Source organism: Diceros bicornis, chromosome 28 (genome assembly GCF_020826845.1).
Source record: "Diceros bicornis minor isolate mBicDic1 chromosome 28, mDicBic1.mat.cur, whole genome shotgun sequence".
In the NCBI taxonomy this organism is placed as follows: domain Eukaryota; kingdom Metazoa; phylum Chordata; class Mammalia; order Perissodactyla; family Rhinocerotidae; genus Diceros; species Diceros bicornis.
The window spans coordinates 24,715,087-24,738,936 of NC_080767.1; the positions used below are offsets into that span (position 1 = coordinate 24,715,087).

The window sequence follows — 23,850 nt, forward strand, 5'->3', positions numbered from 1 at the left end:
GCAGCAGGAGATCTTACATTGTTTGATAATTAATGTGACTCAACTTCTCTCCCCGCACTTCCTTCGCTCTACCTCACTATCAACCAACAAAAGCTTTCCATGTATGCAATTCAAATTTCCCAAAGGGGACTCAGTCAATAGGTATTATATGGGTTTGACATCAATATCTCTGTCAGGTCACATCAGACCCTGCTGACTGACCAATGGTTGGGCTCCTCTTGGCTCTGGTGCCCAGCTGTGGTCCAATGAGTAACGGCCAGAGAGGCAGGATCAGACCTTACCTGGCTGCCCTGAGGATCTAAGATTCCCTGAAAAGGGTGAGGGCATGGCAGGCAATGTTGTGTTTTCTAACTCACACAAATGTTGATTTATATCATCCTATAGAATGAGTTCCTAAGTAAAAGCACAGTGGACAATGTGATTTTTGGTGAAGATGCAAGAGAAGTCTGTCTAGCAGAAGGAGTAGATAGCATCAGGCTCAGAGATAAGGAAATGACCACATTTGAAGTTGTCCTTAAAATCCTTGGCAGCTAAAGCAAAAAAAAAAAAAAAAAAAGAAGAAGTCTGCTGGATTCCATATTTCAAATTTCTGGCAGGGGAAGATATGCAAATCTATCTGCAAAGCCATATTTCCCCCTCTGGAACTAAGCCTGAGCAGAAACATGTCACATGGGTCCTTGTGCAAGGCACCAAACATCAGTATCAACTACAGATTTTTCTTTTAAAAAAGCACAGTCATGCTGTTGAAATGGATAATTCTGGTATTTATTCTCACTGAAGACTGAGGGATGGATATTGAATTGTGTCCCAGGGCTGAGTCTGGCTAATCCCACTACTTCAGAAAAGCTACACAGTGCAGTGATAAAGAGAACAGAGACAGCAAGACATGCATTCAGACCTTCACTCTGCTACTTGGGCAAGAAAACAGATCCTCAGTCATCTCATACGATAAGCATGGAGACTAATTCCCTCTTCAAAGGGTTAATATAAAGATTAAATGAGACAATGCATTTGTCTTAGGTCAGGTTCACCAGAAATAAGACTCAAAGGCAGAGACTAGCATGCAGAGGGTTTTTGGGGTGCCCTCTTGTAAGGGGATGAGCCAAGTGGGATTAGGCAGAGGGAGAAGTCAAATTGTCATGCAGTTGCAGCAAAGCCCTCGGCTGATCCCATGGGAAGCTCTGGAGCTAGGATGGTCCTTCAGCATTGTTCCAAATCAAGACAAGGGTGTCAAGCCTTTATACCTCCACATTAACCAGTCATAGACTCTGGGCTTTCCCCGGGGAAGGGATTTGGGTGAAGTGGTCTCTTTCAGTGGAGGACATTTCTCCAAGAAAGACTCAGAGTGAGTGGTCAACTACCACCATTCCTGGCATCTGGGGGAATGACTGCCTAGGTTCTAAGGAGAGATTTGGATGCAGCATCAACAACATCCACCACCAAATGTGAAGTCTGTCGTACATTGTGACATGGCTCACTAACAGGAGCCGTTTTGATTACAATTTGGATTTCTTGTGAACTTGAAAGCTCTGAATGCAATACCAGTGAACAGATCTCTCTCAAATTTGAGAAATATGCATCTCCTTGGAAGGGATTGACTTGAAAGCAGGTTATCCTCATCTTCTTTAAAAAGATATTATACCAAGGTACACTGCTGGTTTAATGGCAGAAGGGAGTTACTATCCTTTGAACGCCCTCTCTGTTCCAGACCCTGGGATGAATGCATTTACACATCCTGCGTATTTAATCCTTTCAAGAGCCTTGTAGGATAGTTTTATAGAAGGACAACATGAGGTTCAGAGAGAAATTGACTTAGCCAAATTTGCACAACTTGTAAGTGGCCAAAGTGGAAATAAACACAAGTTTTTCAGCATCCAAAGCTGAGACCTGCTCATCATTCCAGGCTGTCTTGAGAATCGGGGCTTTGGTTGGGTATCAGGAAGGGTTGCTTTCTGTGCCTTCCCTTTTAATGCATATCCTGTAGGGGTGGAGGGCTTTTGCTTTCTCTGATAGACTGATTTCCAAAAGGGAAGAGGTCACGACTCAGTCACTAGTCCTCATCAATCCAGCCCTCAGTAAAATGCCTGGCACATACTAAGAGTTTAGTAAATGTCTGTTGAATGAATTAATGAAATCAAAGTTCCATGCTTGGGGGGAAATTCAACTCACCTCATCATGGGATTATGAAGCAGGAATGCCTCCACTTCGAACCCAAAGTTTATTTTGTTTTTTATCTTGTGAGAGCCAGAGTACAAGATTAGCCCTTCAGAGTCTCCCCAGTTGCAAACCAAACCTTGAACTTCACTATCATGGCTCCTGAACCCTTATTCTCCCAATGGGCTTGTGATGTGGATGACTAAAGTAGAGATGCTAGAGGAAATCAGTGCAAAGGGACATGGGCATATGGCAGGGAGATGCCATGCCATCTGAATGTGAAAGGAAGGAACTGTGCAAGATGTAGTCACCAAGATTTAGTCCACGTGTTCATTTAAGTAACATTTATTAAACCCCTCCTTGCACAAGAAATAGACATAGAGAGTGAGAAAGGGACTGAATCTGTCAAGAAAATTATGGACTAACAAGGCAGATGAAATGGGTACACAGAAAGCTGTAATACAACCTAGAGTGTTATAAGAACTGTCTGAAAGGAACAGGCACTGCCTTTAGATATAAGGAGAAGGAAAAGGGGAGGTCAGAGGAGAGTCATTGAAAAGTTGGTTTTTAAGCTTTACCTTGAAGGATGTGGAGTAGGGGAAAAAAAAAAAACTAGCCAAAAGTTTGAGGTGGCATTTGCCCCTTAAAGCTTGTCTTCAGACCTAGCTCATACCCCTCTTAATCCCTCTGATACCGACTAGGTATTCCAATCAACACGCAGCTATAGATGCCATGTTATAGATTCATTCATTCACTCATTCATATATTTGTTCCTTTAACAAACAGAACACCTACTCTGTGCTAGGTCCTGTCTCAGGCTCTGGATGAGTAAAATATGGTATCTGTCCACTGAGAACTTATACTCCAAGAAGGGCATTCGGAGATGGCAAATCTAAGGCAGAGAATGAGTGGTTTTTTATTCCTCTTTTTCTTATTCACCCATCTAGATGCATATTTCTTGAAGGCCACGTCCATGCCTTGTTTTACTCTGCAGTCACCATAGTGCTGAGTGTGTAGTGGAGGCTTAGAAGATGCTGAGGGGTGTGTGTGTGTGTGTGTGTGTGTGTGTGTGTGTGTGTGTGTGTGTACAGAGAACGCGACAGAGAGCGAGAGCAGGTAATAAGGTCAGAGAATGGCAAACAGCTCGCCCTGGGTAAATCTAGCCTTACTTTGAGAATACATACATAGAAAAGGAATAAAAACGCATTATTCCCTGTGTCTCATATTTCTCTAGTTTCCCAATGGACTCTTGTTTTATTTGCTTGGCTTTAGATCAAAAGTACCCCTTTTTTTCTGGGTGCTCTGAGATTCCTCTTTGTGCTCAAATAGATCTTCCCCGGAGAACAAGGACTCTGAAATGAATCTTTGCCAAAATCTCAACTTCAAAATGTCATGTTTCCTTATTTTTAAAGATATATATTTTTTTTTCTCCCACTGGATTGTGGGAATATACATCATCTAATTAGCCAAATGGATTTTCAGTTCAGCCCAATCATTTCCTTATCTAGCATCTGAAGCTCAGCGTTGCTCAGGGGACTGCACGGGCACAGAGGTCCTCATTAACTCTGATCTTCAATTACATTGATTATAAGCCTGCTTCTGTAATTGCGCAGCATAGATCAGGGGTGAGCTGGGGAGCTCGGGCCACTCCATGGTGTTCTCTGAAAAGCCAGAGGCACATCAGCCCCCAAAGAAACAGAAAGCTACAGATGAGAACTAAAAATACCATGGAAGGAGGTCTCACCAGACAAAATCACCTAGAGAGCCACATGGCAGCTGCAAATCCCTTTCATTACACCTTGAAGCATGAGACAGACCTCTCAGAACCCTGGATGGAAGATTTCAAAAGAAGGCTCTGGTCACAGTGGTGAATGGGGAGCAGAGGAATGAAAGATTGTATGGCTGAAAGATGGTCTTCACAAACGAAGCTCAGGGAATTTTCTGGCCAAAAATATTCAGCTCTGTCTTTTTTCCCTCTTTCCTTGGGTGCAAAATAATTAAAGCTTTCCTTCCTTCTGTTACATCATGTATCCCCATGATGATCTCATCTATCAGGGTCTTGGACCTGGGAGAAATGTCTTTCTGGGGCACAGGATGAAAAGCAAACTGTTATGAAGCAGAAATGATGATCCCATCTCCCATCAGCTCAACAGATCCATGAAGAATGCACCCACTCTCACCTCTCTCCCAGTCCACAGAGCCCCAAGCCTGGCTGGAATACATTCTACCACCTGCTATCGACTGAGAGCTGTTTAAGAAGTGAGTGAGAAAACTCTACAAATACAAGGTTGAAAACTATAGTTCGAAGGTTTGTGAGAGCAGGCAGAGACAACCTGGACAGCTGGGAGCTCTCAGTCTCCGAGTGCAACAATTCTCTAGGGTCACTGGTGGGGGCGGGTTCTCTTACAAGCGTCTCTGAGTCATCAGCCACTTATCTCTATGCCTTCACCTGCTGATCTTCTCCTTCCAGCTCTCTCCCCTTCTGCCATTTTCTTTCCCTTTTCCTTGGACCAATTTCAACCTATTCCTCTGCACTATCTCTACCTGTTGTAAGCTGACTCCTGTCCACCCCAAAATTCATATGTTAAAGTCCTAACCCCCAGTACCCTAGAATATGACTATATTTGGAGATAGAGTCTTTAAAGAGGTAATTAAGGTTAAATGAATTCATTAGGGTGGACCCTAACTCAATATGACTGGTGTCTTTATAAGAAGAGGAGATTAGGACACAGACACACACAGAGGGAAGACCGTGTGAAGACACAGGGAGAAGGTGGCCATCTACAAGCCAAGGAGAGAGGTCCTCAGAAGAAATCAACCCTGCCAACACCTTGATCTCAGACTTCTAGCCTCCAGAACTGTGAGGAAATAAATTTCTGTTGTTTAAGCCACCCAGTCTGTGGCACTTTCTTATGGCATCCCTAGCAAAGGGATACACTACCTCCTATTTGTCTTATTCGACAACAGCCCTCTCTTAAGCCTGCTATTTGCTCCATTTATTAACCTTCATTTTGTGTCATGGATCCCTGTGGATCACTTCTGAGAATAAAGTTTTCAAATGTATAAAACATACTGCATAGTATTACAAAGGAAACCGATCACTGAAATACAGTTCTATCCATGGACCCCTGGGGGGTTTGTGGAGCCCAGGATAAAAATCCTAGTCTGAACTAAGCTATTTTCATCCATTCTGCAGATGCCCAGTCTGCTGCCTGACCTGGTCCCAAATACTCCCAACATCACTGGATGGACAGAGGGAGTGGAAGCCTGGTTATAATGAATATGCAATCCTGCTAAAGTGTGTGAATGAGACGCAAATGACAAGGAAAAGAAAAACACTAAGAAAACACGGAGGAGTTCCAGTGGCTTTTTTAAAGAGGGTCAACCTCTTTCCTTTTGTTCATTTTACATGAAAATACTATTCTTTTTTAAGCTCTGACAAAGACAGAAATTTGGTTAAGATCAGAATGTTCTTGGAACAATCATACAATAGATCAGAATTTTATGATGCTAAGTTACATATTTAATTTTAAAGAGTGTTAAAAATGTTTGAGTTCCTCTAGTCCAGAGTTCCTCAACCTTGTTTTTTTTTTTTTCATTATCACCTGCTAAGGAGCCTTTTGAGACTTTTTTCCCCCCTAATCACCCCCCACCCATGAAATTTTAATTCCAGAGATATATTGTATATCTGTTTATATACTATGCTTTTGCTGTACATGAAAATAGTAAGATATTTTGTGCCCCCTCCCATCCAAGAATCAATTTTCATATCTTTGGAAATATTATTGCCCTCATTGAGAATGGATGCTCTAGTTAGAGAAACTGAGAGTTAAGGAAAGAGAAGGATGTGCCCTACATCCCACTGGGATTAGTGAAATATCTACAACTAGAATCTAGAGTTTATGATTCCCATTCTCTTAGCGTGTGAGGGAGGTGAGGGTTAGGGAGGTGAACTGACTTCCCCAAGGCAACAGAGATGGAAAGTGTTGGAGCTGGACCAGACTTCTAGCTCAGGATTTGTCCCAGTATTTCACACTGACAACCAAGAATAGACCCTGTGGAGGTATGTGAGTTGTCACAAGGCTAGAGCTCCCTCACTGAGAGTGTGAAATAGTAATAACCTTGAGAGATCCGTGCCATGGAAAAACTCATCGCTAAATATCCCTGAAAAAGAAGCACGGAGATGGACAGGCCATTGGTATTTTATGTTAGAAAATAGTTATTTCCAAATAAAGTGCTATCAAAGCTTCACTTCCTCTCCCCCAATGGAGGTTTCCCTGAAGTGCCAGACCCACATTTGCTTCAGGCAATTGTTGTGTTTCTACCGCTTTCTGTCTTCCCCACCTCAAATTGTGATCAAAGTCTGGCTAAAACAGATTGCCACAGAATTCCACATGCCTTTATGTGTCCCAAGTCTTGCTTCAAAGTTGAGTTATGGGTGTTTGAGTCTGGACCAAAGAGGTTTGAAGTGTTGAAATTTCAAAAAATTATTTTTCTCCCAAGTGATATAACAATTTGGTACTGAGCTAGGCAGCAGGGGAAAAGATCAAAGTCATGAAATACTTCTCATTTTTCTTTAAGTTATTTAATTTTTTTAAGAAGATTGTGGTCAAAGATTGAAAGCAGCTATTTACTTTTAATTTAACAATTTTTTTCTTTTTTTTTTAACTTTCTTCATTAGTTCATTGGGAATTTATGCATCAAATCTAATCTCAGTGCTGGATTTCTTTTTGATTTAAGATCAGTGCTTCTTGAATGAACATGGTGGATGGACAGTTGCTCCCAAAACTCAAAAGTCCTTTAGCTCTGACTTGCTAATATTGAAAAATTTCCCTCTCTGTCAACTGTCCAGGTAAGACATGAGCCTAGATGGGAGGCAGAGGGTTGGATTCTGGAGTCAAACAGGCATAGATTAAATCCTAGCCCAGCCAGTGAGTAGCTGTGTGATCCTGGAACAAATCACTTCATCTTGGTAACCCTCCTCCCTCTCCTTGTCTATACAATGGAAATACTTCACAGAGATTCTAAGACCATTAAATAAAATGCATTTGAATTGCCTAAGGATAGCACCATACCTAGGTAGGGCCTCTATGTTGTACTATTCTAAGGCACAAAATTTACATAGCAAACAATGCATTCTATGTATAATTGTATGTCTATCTGTATATACTATATATATTATTGTGTATTTCATATATGTATGTACAATTGGATAATTGTGTGTGTCTATGTATACATGCATACATATATGTACATACACACAAGCAAAGATAATTCTATGAATAATTGTATCCTGTGTGGATGGTGCCTCCTAGAGTTGTGCAACATGGCGGTCCTGCCTGGGCACTGTCAGACAATAGCTTCATTAAAAAAAAAAAAAACAACAACACACCTTTCTCCCACCTAGCCAAGTATGCTCTTTTTCCCTCTGCTGATTCACAGCTTATCCCAGTAGCATCTCCTCTGATCTTCACAATACCTTGGGGTGAGTTTGGTAGGGTGGGAATGAGGGAAGCTACCTTTAAGATGTGTTGCAGGAGTGAGAGGTAACATTGTAGAGGCGCTAGAAGAGTGCCTGCCATATATTAGGTTCAATAAATCTGTAAAGAAAATGCAAAATGTGTGGCTAAGACATGACTGGTTGACTGAATTAACAAATGAATGAATGCACCATGTGACTTCCCAGATCCATCAGCTTAAATAAATTCCCTGCCCTGTTCCCCCTCCTTTGGGTCCACCCTTTTCTATGAAATACGCTTCTTTTTGCCTTTCCTGAGAAATCTGTACAAACGTCAGAGGCCGTTTGGCAAAGACGGCTCACAACTGTGAGCGCTAAGAATAACCATATTAGCAATTCCTCCCGGATCTGTTTCATTACTACACTGAGGATCCGATGCCAACCAACCAAATTAGATCCCGGCACCTGCCTGCTTTTGTGTCTCTCACTGTCAGTGTGTGTGTGCGTGCGTGTGTGTGTTTCTGTCTCTCTAGATCTCTTGCCTTCTATTCTCTTCTCTCTTGTCTAGAAATAAATTCAGTGGGAAAAGCACAGACCTTGGAATGGGCAAACCTGGATTCAAAAAGTGTCCTTACCACTTATGATTTAAATGACCTTGGGAAATGCTTAATATTTCTTTTCTCAGCTTCTTCATCTATAAGAGGATGAACAATACTTAGCCTTGTAGCATTTGCATGAATATTAAATGTGACTGGCTGTGCACCTGACTTATTGGATGTACTTATCAAATGGGAGTTTTTACTATTGTTGCCGCTGTTAATCTAATTGATTCCAGAAATAACTTTGGAGGGCAGGTATTTCTTTTATGCCCATTTTACAGACAAAGAAATTGAAGCTGAAGGAAGTTAAAGGGACATGTCTTAAATTGCACAGCTGGGAAGTGGATGATTCCAAATCAGAACTCAGTTTGCCTATCTCTGAGTCTGGAGCTCTGTAACACCAGGCTGCCTCCCATTCCTCTCACTTCAGGGAAAAGCTATCCACACTACTAAGGTGTGTGTGTGTGTATGTGTGTGTGTATGTGTGTGTGTGTGTCTGTGTGCGTGCGCTTGCCTTCTGTCAATATTCATCTCTGGTTATTTCTCTAAGTACTGAGCTTCTCATGGTGCTGGTTGACACATAAATCAGACCATGTTGAGAGTGTATGTGAGAAAGACAGAGAGAAATGGCAGAGGGAAGGTGACATAATATTGTAATTCAATATTTAATATCTCCAAAGACATGTAATACATCCTTATGACATTTCCAGAAGATATTTTCTGGAAACTGGACAATAATTCAAATTAATGCTAAGCCTAAATCTATTTGTTTTATGATGCTACAAAGGACCACATAGAGCAAAGCCTCCAAAAATCAGAGGTTTCAGTAGTCATGTTGATGGAACAGATTTCGCTCTCTGGCACAGATGAGAACAGCTGCCTAAATATATAATATTGGTACCTAGAGCAACATAATAAAGAAGATGCACAGCTTAGCCACATTGTAGGGTTTGCAGCCATCAGCCCTTCACCAGCCAAACTCTACTATGAATTCTGGGAATGGTAAGGAGAGAAAGGATAAGATTTTTATTTGAAGACCAATTGAAGGCCTTGAGGCTCAAACAGGATACAGGATGGCTGAGATGAACATTTCTGGTATATGACTCATAAAGGGTGAACTCTTTCATTCTGTTCCCAGAGGGAGTTGGTGGAGTGTAGCTTAAGGGAGGTAGGCTCTGGTGGCCACTCACCAGCTGACGGACTTTAGCCCATTACTTGACTTTGGTAACCTTGGGGCTCCTCTTTTGTAAAATGGGAACAATAATCCCTACCACATACTCCTGCGTACAAAGGCACATTGGGATGTCCATTGTTGATGAGGAGCAAGTTGCCCATGAATGTGTAGGATCTTATCTCAAGTTTCAAACAAACAAACAGCAATTCAGGGTGTGTGTGTGTGTGTGTGTGTGTGTAGGAGTAGCAAAAATTCTGGAAGGATATACACCAAAAGAGTCATCAACCCATAGACTAGAATCATGCATATGAAAGAGAGCATATTTAATATTTACCTCATTCACTCCTGTATTACTTTTGCAATAAGAGTACTGATGCCGCTGCTACTACTATTAGTACTAGTATAACACCAACAACTTCAGAAGGTTTGGGGAAGAATAAAGAATAGAATATATATAAAGTTACAGTATTGAGTCAAACACATAGCAGGTGACCGAAATGTGCTTGTTTTCCTTTCTTTGTCCCTGGCCACTAAGGAATATGTTCTCCCTCCCTTGGAATAGGAAAGGCATTGGATGAAGAAAGGCAGCAATTGACTAATGGTGTTGCTCCTTCCTCCCATGCATGTCCTTCCTAGCCCATCGCCTTGCCTTTGCTCCGGTTGATCCCATATCCTGGAGCATCCTTCTTACCACGTCTATGCTATCCTCCCAGGCCCAGCCAAAGGCAAACTCGTCCTTCCCTAGTCCTCTCACCTGTAAGTAGCCTATCCTCCTTCTGTCCCTGATGGCTCAGCACGTGCACATCTCTCCTTCCATCAGTGTCACTACTAATGAATTTGAGTTCAGCACACACTTATTGAGTGTCCCCCAGGTGGCAAGGTTTGGGGCATGCTGATATTTCATCTGCCTTGGAAGAGAGTGGGCTTTCCCAGGGACAATCTGTGTGTAACTCATCTTCAGATGGCCATTTCTCAGCACAGTGCTTGGCACTTTGCAGGCAATCAGTAAACATTTTGAATGCATGGATGGATGAAGTGACAAACGGCCCTTTCAGCTATGAGAAGAATACTACCTTAGATACTATCAAATGGAAACAAAAGAAGCAAACCACACAGTTCTCTCTCCATATTTTCCAATGGTGCTTCAAGTTTCACCTGAGATTCACTAATGGGCCACAATAATAAGCAATTTTTGTTTAGCATTTAAGATACTGTATAACACATTTACATTCAATATCTCACCCGATACTCACAGCAAGAGATATTAGAGTTTCTGGAGTCAGCCAGATCTTGTTCAGCAGCTGTGTGAGCTTTGGCAAATTTACTACCTATTTTGGACTCAGTTTCTTCATTTGAAAAAAAGTGAGCAAAATAACAGAAACTACCTCTAGGGTTATTGTCAGGAAGAAGTAAGTTAATGCATACATGTTCTACAGAGTTATTATCATTCCCATGTCACAAATGAAGACGTGGAAGGCAGTAAAAAGGTTTCTTGCTCAAGTCGCAGACAATTATTTAATTATACACCCTGGGACTAGAGTCCAGATGTCCAGACTCTGGGTATTGTGCGTCATCTACTGTCACTTTACTTCTCAGCAGGCTGGTTATTGTGTTTAAGTCTGACTGTATTTATTTGTACAATCAACAAATGTTTATTGAACACCAGACACACATCAGGCCTGGTTGTAAGAAGTGGGTATTCAGCAGGGAACAAAAAAGACAGAGCACTGTAGCCCTTGGCTATAGAGACTGCACAATGTTGAGCAGGAGATGAGCATTAAATGCAGCAACTCTTACATGACTACAAACAAGGAGCAGCCTATGGAGAAAGCAACAAGCTACTGTGAGTTCCCAACAGGTGATGTGTGTGTGTGTGTGAGTGTGTGTGTGTGTGAGTGTGTGTGTACATTTTAGGGTGGAAAAGGGAGGGTGATGGTATCAGCGAAATAATGTTCCTTGCAAAGATAATAAGATACGTGATGTTTCTGAGATACAAAATTGGCTGGGTTCTGTTTTCAGTTGGAACTAACAGTACAGCAAATGCTGTTAGCTAAACCAAGGGATACGTAGGACAACTGGTGTATATTTATGCTTTTGCTTTAAACTTAATTGTCCTTTCTGGGGTGCTAAGTATCTGAAAGAGCACAGTTAAATACCCAAACCACGATTCTGTGAATCCGAACCAAACCCCGTGGTGCAGTTTCACAGTTTACACAACAGGAATGGGCATGAGCAGAGGCCATACACAGGCCCCAACGTCAACTAACATAATTTCACTTTTTCAAAGAATTCGTCAATTTTCTGTATTTTTTTGTTGTTATAGTCATTTAGATAATGAGGCTCTTCTGTCTTCTGTAGAGAAAAAGTCTAATGTAATGTTTAAGAACAGGAATATGGAGGCAGCCAGCCAGTATTCATGTTCTGGTCTTGCCACGAACTAACCAGGTGATAATGATCCAGTTCAATGGACCTTGGTTTCTCAGCTTTAAAAGTGCGGACAATAATCTCATAGGAATGGGGGAGGTAATATATGTAAATTAAATCTCCCTTGTTTCAAATTACTTTTAATGTAAATGAGGTAATATATGTAAAGTGTTTAAAACAGTACCTGGCACATAATAAATGCTTAACAAGTGTTAGCTATTCTTATACTATTTCTACATACAAATATTTGATAATCCTATTGTGAAATACAAGGGAATGTTGTCTTGTTCAAACACAGTTTGGCAAAAACAAACACAATAACCAAGACTCCTGCTTAAGCAACATATTAGCTTTGGATGTAACAGTGTAAACAAAAGCTCATTCTGTGACTCATTTCTATTTTCTTAATTGCCTGCTCTTGCTTCGGACCCCAGCCAGGAGTCAGTCTTTAGCCACCTCATGGATACACACACATCAGATTGTGTGTGTGCATAAACAACAACGCACAGCTCCTCTTGCTTCTGAGGGCTGCACAGAAAGGACATTAAAAGTGAGTGATTCGAAACAGATGAAATTTAATTAAAAACAAAATTAAAAGTTGTTCCAAGCCGGGCACTTCAGCCAGCAAGACTCAGAGGAAATTAGTAAGTGCTACTAATAGCTGGATCCAATTCACAAGCCTCTATGAGGAGACAGTCAGAGGAAAGAAGATGCATACTCTTTAGATAAAACAATTAAAGACCGCTTCTGAGAAATAATCATGAACAGTATCCCAGGGCAAAAAGGAACATTATTTGCCGGTGTGTTTCTTTTTGACTTTCTCATTTCCATTATGGGTAAGTGCCCTGAGATTTCCCCAAGTAGCATCTTTCCTTTATGGTAACAGAGAAGGACATTGATTTTGAAAACTAGACTTAAACCAGTGGGAGGTGGGGGCAAATTCCTTTAAAAGTTAATTGCTACCCACTGCCTGAAATTCTACCTTACCACTTCATTCATCCTTTGAAATTTCAAATACTAGGGTTTTTTAGTAAAATTCTAACCCTCCTCAAATATTGGGCCTCAAATAATGAGCCGACCAGCGTTGGCTGAGAATTGGGGACTGGGTGCCAGGATGATTAAATGAACTGGTTTTGGGGTGCCATCATGGATGGAATCAGAGTGGGCAGTGGGGCTGTGTCTGAGACATAGAGGCAGTTCCAAGAGAGAAGACAATCATCTCTGGTTCTCAGGCCAGCACGGGGACAGGCAGAGGAAAAGAAGCAAAAATTATGTCAGGAGCCAGGAAGATACAGGAAATGAGCTAAGGGCACTAAATGACAGGAGGAGAGAGAAGTCAGGTGGAGAAGTAACCAGAGCTGGGATGCTGAAACTTTTCATGAATGTTAATTGGCCAGGAGTGGGCAGCCCAGCTTAATTTAAACACACAAAGTTGAGGCAGACAGCAAACGTCCCTGGATAAAGGAAAGCTTATCAGAGCCCTATTTTGCTCTGAGTATCAGTTTCCTTGCCGATGGCAAGGCAACAGGAATGCTTTTTCTTTAGAAGATCTGGTTCCTGCTCACCTCTGCAACCCTACCTCACCCAGTCCACCCCAACCATGCCCACCCTGTTCCAGCTTCTCCATCACTCAAGTGGCTTTGAAATGCTGTTCCCTCTGTCTGGAACACACTTTTCCCCTTTGCACTCTTTATATCTCACAGAGGTCTTCTCTGACCACCCTATCTGAGCATGACATCCCTACTCTCCTCTTTGTTTTAATTATTTTACACCATTTTAATTATTTTAACAGCAGCACTCACTTATTTCATTGCCACAACGTATTTTGTTATTTTGCTAATTTGCTTTGGTGTCTGTCTCCTGCTGAGAATGAAAGGCAGGGGTGTTCATAATGTCTTTTTCAGGACAGCATCTCTACTGCTGCAGGCCACATAAGTAACATGAAATAAATACTTATTCAATGAGTAAATAAGTTCTATAAAGATTAAATAAGACATTGTAGGTAAAACACCGAGTGCACTGCCTGCCACATCAGAGGCACATGATGACTTTTAGCTGATATTCTTATAATTATCTAATATTACATTGATTTGGATTCTCTCAGTGAGCTTGATCCTGGGAGGGCAGAAGGATGGAGACTGAAAAAGCAACTGGAGGGCTCCAAATGCCAACTTGCTGTCCTCACCTTGTGTATGGAATACCTGATATGCCACAAGCATGTGCTTGCTGTATAGATGGATCTTACTGGGGGCGTGAGGATGGGGAGGAGGAGGGCCTGGGTGCTGCTGAGGGCTGACTCAGCACGTTGATCAGGGGAAGGGGAGAAGCTGAGACCAATTCTCTTTTGTACAAACAGGTTCATCCTATCCTCAAATTCTTTGAGGGAGATGATGGACCTGTCCAAGCCCAACCTACCCTTAATGTTCAAGTCACCCTCTCCTTTCTCCAAGAATCGTTTGAGATCTACCTCGGTAAGAATTATCTTCTCCATCTCCCATTCTCTTCCTAACATAGCTTTGGAAGCAATGCAACTTGTTTCCTAGGCTCAAGGTTGGTTTTTAAAGAGTCTATCTCATTCTCAGATCATGTAACCTAATTTTGGATTTCAAAATAAAATTGCAGTAGGGATCATAATCACAGTAACAATATTAAATGTCTCATACTGGTTTTTGAGGTTGTTTTTTAATGTCTTGATGAGGAATGGATCTAAATAAACGAGGTTCCTACTCTATGTTGGATACTGTGACAAAATCTGGAGGCTATAAAGGTGGAAGAGAGAGTCCTTCCCTGAAGGTAGTGTATGGTTCAGTCAGGGGATAACTAGACAGACAGATTTAATGGGGCACCATCAGGGTTGTGATAAAGATGAAACAGGCAGCTTTGGGAGCACAGAACAGGGACCCCCACCTCCTCTGCAAAGTCAGAGTAGCCACATCTAAGCTGAATGTCGAAGTACCAGAAGGAAGCAGCTAGGTGGAGCGAGGGGAAATGAGGATTTAGGCAAAAGGAGAGGAAGCTTTGTAAAGGAACAAAAAGAGAACCTGGCCCTTCAGGAAACAGCCATTTTGTCTGGCCGGAGTGCAAACAAGATGGGAAATGGGCAAAGATAATAAGGCTGAAAATATTTTCCGGCTCTAACATTCTACAATTCAGAATACTGCCAAGCTAGCTACTCTGCAACATGCCCAGAGTGGGCCCACGTTCTCCCTCTTGAGGTGGCCGAGGCTGCCATTTTTAATTGACTCCATATTTCAAATGTGACAACAGCTCGGATCACCAGGCCCCTGGGCCTCCAGTTCAGGCCTCTGTATCCGTGGCAGGTCCTGTGCCCAGCACATTAATGCTGTATTTGAGTCTTCAGGAAATGGCCACCCCGGAGCCTTCGCGCTCATAGGTCATGTCAGTGCCTGTGTGGAGGCCAGCATCCGATCACCTTCTCCTTCCTCCACCCTGGCCTGAATCACCTGAAATATGACTCAAATGATTCAAACCTTCAGGAGAGCAGCCTTCAGAGATCTGGTCAATTAATTTTGCTCACAGAGCACAATGACATCTCTTACTAACAATTGTCATCCAGGCAGGATTTGTGAAGGTCCTGACTGTGTTTTTCAAAGTTGCTTGCATTTTTTCCCCTTTTTTCTACAAGCAGAGCCGAGAGGTGGGCATCTGATTCTTGATCTCACATAGAAAAGCTGGCACACAAGAGCAGAATAGTAATAATAGCCAGCCCTTGAGTGTGTTTATCACGGGCTAGCCTCTTGCATTTAACAACCGTTTAAGCCTCACCATCACAGTCTGATTCCCAGCACAATAGCATCACCATTTTCCAGAAGATGAAGCTACACCTTGGGGAAGGCGGAGTTAGGATCTGAACTCATCTATGCTGTCATTGGTGCTCATCTCTGAACCATCACACTTCACAGCTTGGCAAAAAGCGTTCTTATTTTGATGTCTGAGTTCACCAACCTCTGAGGGATCCCAGGAGGCAGATGCCAAGTAGTGTTTGACTCCTTTCTCTCCTCGGTTCCTCCTTGCAATTAGTTGCTAAATTTCTTTCATTCAAGCTCTACAGGAACTCCTTTATCTTCACGCTCACTTCTAATGCCCTTGTTCAGACATTATCATGTAGACTAAATGTAACAGCCCCCTACTAGGTTCCTTGCCATCAGCCTTGACACTTCAAATTCACCTTCTATACTGTGGTCAGGTAGCCCACAAATCTTTATTGGAACCGACTGTGTACTGGAAATTTCACAGGAACAAGACAGCTATACTCTCTACTCTTAAGGGCATAAGCAGCATGAGTCGGTGCTACGTTTGCTGAGTACTGACTACGTGCCGTGTGCTTGCTAAGTGCGTCACAGCAGTCATTTGATTGCCCTTTGATACGATTTAGTGTTATCATTCCATTTCACAGATGAGCAAACAGAGGCTTAGAGATGAAAGAAGTAGCTCAATGCTACACAGCTAGGAAATATCGGAGCGAGTATTGAACTCAGGGAATGTGATTCTACAGCCCAGCCTCTTAACCAAATTAGACATCAAATAAGCAATTGTAAATGTGCTGAGTGTGGAAAAGAAAAGTTCAGGACCATTTAACAGGGAGACCTAACTTAGATCATGAGGGTGATGATGATGTCAACAAAAACTAATATTACCGAGGGCTTCCTGTTTGCCAAACATTCTATTAAATACTTGAAAGATATTATCACATTTAATTTTCCTGAGAGGGAGTTATTATTATTATTATGCTCACTCTACAGATTAAGGAAAAAGCCAGGAGAGTTCAGTAACATTTGTAACAGCAACTAGCTATGAATTCACAGAGCCAGCATTTGAACCCAGATGTGTTTGACTTTACAGCTTGATCGCTCTCTCTTTTTTTTTTTTTTTTTTCTGGTGAGGAAGATCAGCCCTAAGCTAACTTCTATGCTAATCCTCCTCTTTTTTGCTGAGGAAGACCGGCTCTGAGCTAACATCTATTGCCAATCCTCTTCCTTTCCCCCACCCCAAAGCCCCCGTAGATAGCTGTACATCATAGCTGCACATCCTTCTAGTTGCTGCATGTGGGACGTGGCCTCAGCAAGGCCAGAGAAGCGGTGCGTCAGTGCGCGCCCGGGATCCCAACCCGGGCCGCCAGTAGTGGAGTGTGAGCATTTAACCGCTAAGCCACGGGGCTGGCCCTACAGCTTGATCTCTTAATAACCATCTTGCATTGCCTCCATCTTGCATTGCCTTTTGTAAGAGCAACTGAGAGCTCTACACTGCCTTGTTGGAAATCCTTCAGTGGTTCCACGACCCCAACCATCTCCCTGATAAAAGTCCATCACACAGATGCCTGCTCTTCCCATCTCTTCTACCCACTGGTCCCAGTCAAGCCCCATGGAGCCTCACGTGCTCCGGATGCTCTCTGGTCCTGCCGCACCTTTGCTCATGCTGTTTTTTGCCTGGAAGATCGCCCTTCTGGTCCTCACTCTCCCCCACCATCTCCAACAGAGCACACACTCTCACTCCCAGTCCCTGCCCACCCAGTTTCCTTGAGTGGGACAAATTGTCTTGCTCCCTAAAGCTGTACCCAGATCTGTCCAGTTGAAAACACTCCAGGCTTCCCTGGCAGCCTTGCTGACTCTTGTCTATATGCTCACATGGTCCAGATTGTGATCTGCCTTCTATTCTAGTCTTTTGCTTTATAGCTATGCTGTCACTTTAAATTACATGAGTGATCCCTTTGAGGGCATGGTTAGCATTTACTGAGGACCTGTTATGGGATATTTTCATATCATTCTCTATTTTATCCTCATCACCACCTTGGGAAGTAGGGGCTAAGAGCTTTACTTTCATAGATGGTGAAAGGGATGGTTCAGAGAAATGAGGTGACTCATCCAAGAGCTACAGTTACTAAGTGGAGGAGTGCAGACTTGAACTGAGTTTTTCTGGTTCCCCAACCTCACGGTCCTTTAGTGCTGACTGAGTCTGAGTTTGTCCTCGAGTGTGAGTCCTGGCCCTGAGAAGATGCTCAGCAGCGTCAGCTGAAAGTCTTAATGTACAGATTCACTGATAAAGCTCAAATGGGAACAGGGTGAAAGCAGAGGAGGGAATACATGGAAGGTTCTGGAGTGGTACAGGCTCTGGGGATAACTCCAGCTGAGAGGGAGATGCCCAGGCCTTTAGCAGAAGTTCAGAAAGTTGTCAAAAGCTGCACCAAAACCCAAGGCTGTGCAGCTGCAGATACATTTGGCTTAGATAATCCAGAGGGGTGGCTGCGGAGGAAAGCCAAACAGCTAGGCTCTGCTGTGCACCAAGGCTCAGGGAGGGTGGGGTGGAGAGGTGGGAGGGATGTGCAGGTTTTAATTATTTCCCTCATCTCATCATTTCCCCTCTGAAGATGATGCATTCTTCCCCTCCCATACTCCTGCTGGCATCTGAGATGTTCAAGGTCCCTCTGCAGTTGAAGCGGGGAGCTAGAGATGGAGAGCATCTTTCCCACCGTGGCCTGGATCCCCACTACCTCCTTGTTCATCCTAGCAGCCCTGGGAGCCACAGTCCCTGCACAAGCTTGGCTGTGATCCTTCTAAGCTTTCTTCAAATGGCAACTTGTGGGCCGGGAAAGGTTTGCTCAGCTGCCTCTGTTCCCAAGATCTTTGCTCAGGGGGCTTCCTAGCCACAGACTGGCCCAAAACCTAAGTCAGAAGAGAGAGGACTGGGGATGCTAATGGGATGGTTGCATAGACTCTGGAGGTCACGTACCTAATGGAAAGAGTAAAGGGACTCTGAATCCCAATATTTCTCATTCTACTTTTAGAATGTTAGGCCAGGAAGGAATTTTAAGTACCATCTCGTTCTCTTCCCACATTTTACAATGAAGAAACAGAGGCCTAGAGTAGAGATTTGCCCAAAGTCACGGTCAGCTCATGGCAGAATCCCATCTTCATCATCTAATTCTCTGTCCACCACATTCTGTGGCCGCTAATTTGAAATAAATTCTGCTCAACCCCTTCCTGCCTGTGTGATGTTGAGGTGGTTATATAAACTCCTCAGCTTTGGTTTCCCTTAAATTTAAAATGGGGATAATGCCTAGATCTGCTTCATGAGATAACAGAATTAAAGGTCATACTTTGCAAAGCAATTAGCACAGGGCCTGGCACTTAGCAACGTTCTGTAAATGTTACCAATTAATTGTGTTGTTATTATCGCAATGATTGGAAGGCTTGAACAGCACGGTCCATATGAATGCAGTGAAAAGTGTCCATGAGCCCTCTGGGAAGCCGTCATCCATCATCTACCTCCAGGTAAACATCAGTGGCTCTAAGATTCACCTCAGGTAGCACCTCCTCCAGACATCCTCTCCTTAGCACCACTCCCCATCTCCAGCCTGGGGTACTCAGCCGCCCCTCCTCTATGTTCCCACAGCACCCAGCGCAACCCCCATTATGACTCCTACCACACTGCATTTCATATTTCATCTCTTGGCTGTGTCTCACTACATCAAACTTGGGGAGCCAGAGATGTGTTTTATCCATCTCTGCATCCCTAACATCTGAGCATGCCACAGAGGTGGTGATGCACAATATTTGTTGACCACAGGAAGGGAAGGAGAAAGGAAAGGAAGAAAACAGGAACTACATATGAATAAGGGAGTGGCGTTATTATTAATGAATTTTTCACTGTTTAGTTTCTTCCTTCTGGCCAAGCTAAGCCTCCCCAAAACTGTACCTTCTACTTACCCGGCCATACCCATTAAGACCTCTTGCCAACCTCTTTATTCTCTTTATAAATAATAAAGCTATGACCAAGCAGAAAGGAAAAAGCACAACATTCTCATAATCAGACCAAATCTCACAGTTGGCCACATGCATCCAAATTCATCAGCTCACTAACAATCATAGGAGGCAGAGGGTATTAACACTGCTTTTGGATGAGGAAACTGGGGCTTAGGGGAACTAATTAATATGCCCAAGGTCACAAAACTAGAAAGCAGAAGAACTGGGAGTAGAACTCACATCTTCTGGGCCACAGATCAATGCACTTAACCTCTGCACCATGTTACTTTCTCTCTCCCAGCACCACACCACTGCCCCAACTCTACACCACTTTGCAAGCATCAAGCCAATAAGGATAGAAAATCTAACTCTATAATCTCAAGCTCTATCTCTTCAAAGCTCCCACCCACCACTCTCCCCTCCCAGACTAAAAATCAAAGTGGCCTTTGCTCACAGCAGCAAAACAGAATTATAAATTAGAAGAAATTAAATTTCCCTACCCCTTTCAAGCATCCTCTGCCCCTAGTTCCTAGGAACATATTTTTGGACTCGATCTGCTATCAAAACACAGAAATTAGTCTCCAATTTTGGATGTCAAACTCAGTTATCCCTTTTGTTAAGAAGGGAAATTAGTAACAATTCATCCTGGTTGGAAGCCAAGCTAACATCTTAACACCGAGTGTCATTAAAAATCCCAACCCAACTGGCTGTTGTGATATCTTTAAAAGCTTGAACATGTTCAGCTGCTTAGAATGGTTTGTTCTCCCCCTCCAGCCCCTTGTCATTTTTAACCTGGGGGATCAGCTACTATTTAAGGAAGAAATGGCTTGAGAATTTTTTCCTTCCATGGTTTCATGGATTTAGACTTTCCTAATGAAGAGGTTTTAGAAAAAAACAGATTCCACTCTAGGGGGTATCCACAGCTCTCAGCACTAGCTCCAGGCCATTGCTGAGCAAGTTGCCCATTAAGTATAAGAGGCGGGAGAAGGGAAAAAAGTTTTCACAGTTTATAATTATATTACCAGTTTCATTACAGATCTCATTTTAATTCTGACTGAAATCGAGCCTTGCCTTCTCCCGGCACTCTCTCACGTATAGTTATTAAATCTGGGTTGGAGTTCAGCCTCTTCTTCCTGATTTCAGCATATTAATATAGTTTATTGGTATTTCATTGCCACCTCCCCCCTGGGTGTCCTGAATCTCAGCTCAATTTATATTTTCTCCTCTTCCTGGGCTCTGGGATAAAGCTTGTTTCATTTTGGTGTTGGGGGGAGAAATGTGAGTTTGATTGGAGTTTCTTATCTTTGGAGATGGGAACAAAACTCTTGGGGAGTGAAGTCAATCACAGAAAAGGAGGTAGCCTCAGATGTCTCGCACTGTCATTCTCCAGGATATATCTTTTTAGGGCATCTGAGTCCACCTGTCTGCCTTCTCTCCTTTCATTTGTTTCACAGACATAATTTATTATATATCTACTGAGTCAGAACCTCTGTTAGGCATCACAATAGGTCAGGACACGAATAAGCTTTAGCCCTTGCCCTTGAGGAAATTTAAGTCTAGCTGTTGAAATAATTTCTTCTTCTTCTTTTTTTTTTTTTTTCCCATTCAATGAATGCTCTTTTGGAGCACCAACTCTGTTTCGGACGCTGTCCTAGGTGCTGAAGATAATGTGCAAAACAAACAAATATAATCTCTATGCTTGTGGAGTTTACAACCAAGTTGGAGAGCTCAACATTAACTAGATAAGTATATAATTACAAATTGAATTAAGTGCAGTCAAGGAATAGAGCAGGGATCCAGGAGAATGACAAGTAAGGGATCTAACAGATGCGGGGATATGAAAAAGGGTGGTCAATCACTGTGAGGTAAATGGAAATTGTCCAAGAGAAACTGAGGAGATGGGGAGAAATTTTCAGGCAGTGAGAACAACACGTGCAAAGGCCCCGAGGCAAGAGAAATCCAAGGATATTTAAGGAACCAATGTAGAGAGAATTGGTTTGAGATGAGGCTGGAGAAGCAGGCAGGGGCCTGATCTTGCAGGGACTTAAAGGCCATGTTAAGAATTTCAGTCTTTAAAACAAGCACAATAAGAAGTACTTGAACAGTTTTATAGGAAGATACAACATGGTCAGATTTTTCATTTTAAAAAATCACTCTCCTTGCAGTGTTGAGAAAAGATTGGAAGGGGGCTAGATTTAATGCAGGAGGCCAGTTCTTAGGACTATAGCAGTTGTTCCAATGACACATGCATAATAATAACAGTGATGCAAGGTGGACTATGAGGTTATTAGAAAGGCACAAATACAGTTCTATGTAATTTTCAAAGAAGGAGAGATTATTTCTGACTGGAGTTTTCTTTGAAGAAGTTTTGGGTTTTTGTTAAGGAAGATATTCTGGAGAAAGGAGAAAATTAAGTTAGGCCTTAGAGATGGGTAAGTTTGCAATATATGGAAATTAGGAAGAGTACTCATGGTGGAGAGCAATATTTAATTAAATGCATAGAAGGAGATAGATACAAGGCAAGACAGCCTATTTGTCTAAACAGCATTAAGTGTGTGCAAATGAGTTAAGGAAAAGGAAGAGGCCAAACTGTAGAGCGCTTTTTTTGTGTGTGTGTGTGAGGAAGATCAGCCCTGAGCTAACATCCATGCTAATCCTCCTCTTTTTTTTTGCCGAGGAAGACCGGCTCTGAGCTAACATCCATTGCCAATCCTCCTCCATTTTTTCCCCAAAACCCCAGTAGATAGTTGTACGTCATAGTTGCACATCCTTCTAGTTGCTGTATGTGGGACGCGGCCTCAGCATGGCCAGAGAAACAGTGGGTTAGTACGCGCCCGGGATCCAAACCTGGGCCACCAGTAGCAGAGCACGCGCACTTAGCCACTAAGCCATGGGGCCGGCCCCTGTAGAGCGCTTTTATACCTGAACATGTTACATGGTGCTCAAAGGTCTGAACTCAACCGAACATCTTAAAACAAAGCCCAAGATGCTTTCAGAGAGTAGGATGTCTAAAGAACTACTCTTTTCAGATGAGTTTCTTGGCGGTTTCTAACTAGGCAGCCACCTTCAATTTGGTGTAATTTTTCTTCCAAGAATTAAAAATACTCCTCCCATGTATTCAAATCACTGCAAACTAGCTATGAAGTCAATTATGAACCTTATTCCTCACTAAAGGCACAAAGCCACACATTAGATCACTCTACTGGGTTTAAAGACATGAAGTAGGGGTGGAAGCAAATAAATGTAGACCAAGATTCATTGTATAAAATTTTGTGTTCAAAAGCAGCTATACGTGTGGCATATTAATGAACTAGGCCATCCTAATGATGAACATTTCCACTTGATTTCATAGGCTGGCAAAGAACCCTCAGACCCTAAATTCCTCAGTCATAGGGAACAGAGAATACTTGAATTCCACCTTAGTCCCAACCCAAAAAGCAATGCTACCAATTTAACTTGACCTTAACAAATAGAGATTTTGGCATAGATATTTTGATGCAATGGGCATATCAACAAAAAACAGGTTGTGTGTGTGTGTGTGTATTTAGCCAAGTAAAATATTCAAGAGACATCCCTGGCTCTTCACCCATTCCCAGTTCTCACTCCATTTCTGAGCCCAGGCAAAGAATGGGTGACACTAAGGGATCAGGTAGTAAAGAATAAACAAACATACTCTGAAAGTCCTAAAAAATTAAGTGTTTTTAAAATTTATATTTTGATAAAAGGGATCTGAATCAAAATATCTTGTACCCAAGTCAAACACATTCCTTCACTTTTCTTCTATGGCTTCATAAAAATATGGTTCATCTATTCTCAGGAAATTCCCTATGATGGAGAACTCATTACCTTGCAATGACCCACTTCCAATATTAAAAAAAAATATTATCACAACTACTAAAATTTATATGACTTATTGAGCCATTAATAGGTCTCAGGTACTGAGCTAAAAGCTGTATGAGCATTATTTCATTTTTTCTTCAGAATAACTCTGAGATAAGTACTGCTATTATCCTCACTTTATAGATAACAAGGACAAAGCTCAGATAGTGAAGATATTTTCAGACTAAGGCTCAATCTTCTTCCATCTCTTAACACCCTCATCACCCATATAGCTCTAATTTTGCTTCCTGGGGACTGCCAAACAAGGATTCTCCCTTTTCAAGACAATTAGCACGGTCATTTTTGTGTAAACATGGGGCATGGAAGGACGTTGGATCAAGGATTCAGATAGACTTGGGCTTTCATACCTTGCTTAAGTTCTGTGTGTTAATCTATCCACAT

The 23,850-nt window shown here is 42.4% G+C and overlaps 1 protein-coding gene across 5 annotated transcripts in view; it reads right to left on the reverse strand.

Moving 5' to 3' along the window:
* The window catches only part of ASTN2 (astrotactin 2), an 831,863-nt gene that overhangs the window by 472,219 nt on the left and 335,794 nt on the right, over positions 1 to 23,850 (reverse strand). Inside the window, exon 1 of one of the 5 annotated variants that reach the window (XM_058523880.1) lies at positions 282 to 458. The exons of the other annotated variants lie outside the window; for them this stretch is intronic. Coding sequence (XP_058379863.1) covers positions 282 to 327 — 46 coding nt within the window. The 5' untranslated portion in view covers positions 328 to 458. Of the gene's footprint in view, positions 1 to 281; positions 459 to 23,850 lie in introns of those variants that run through there. 5 annotated transcript variants of the gene reach the window in all.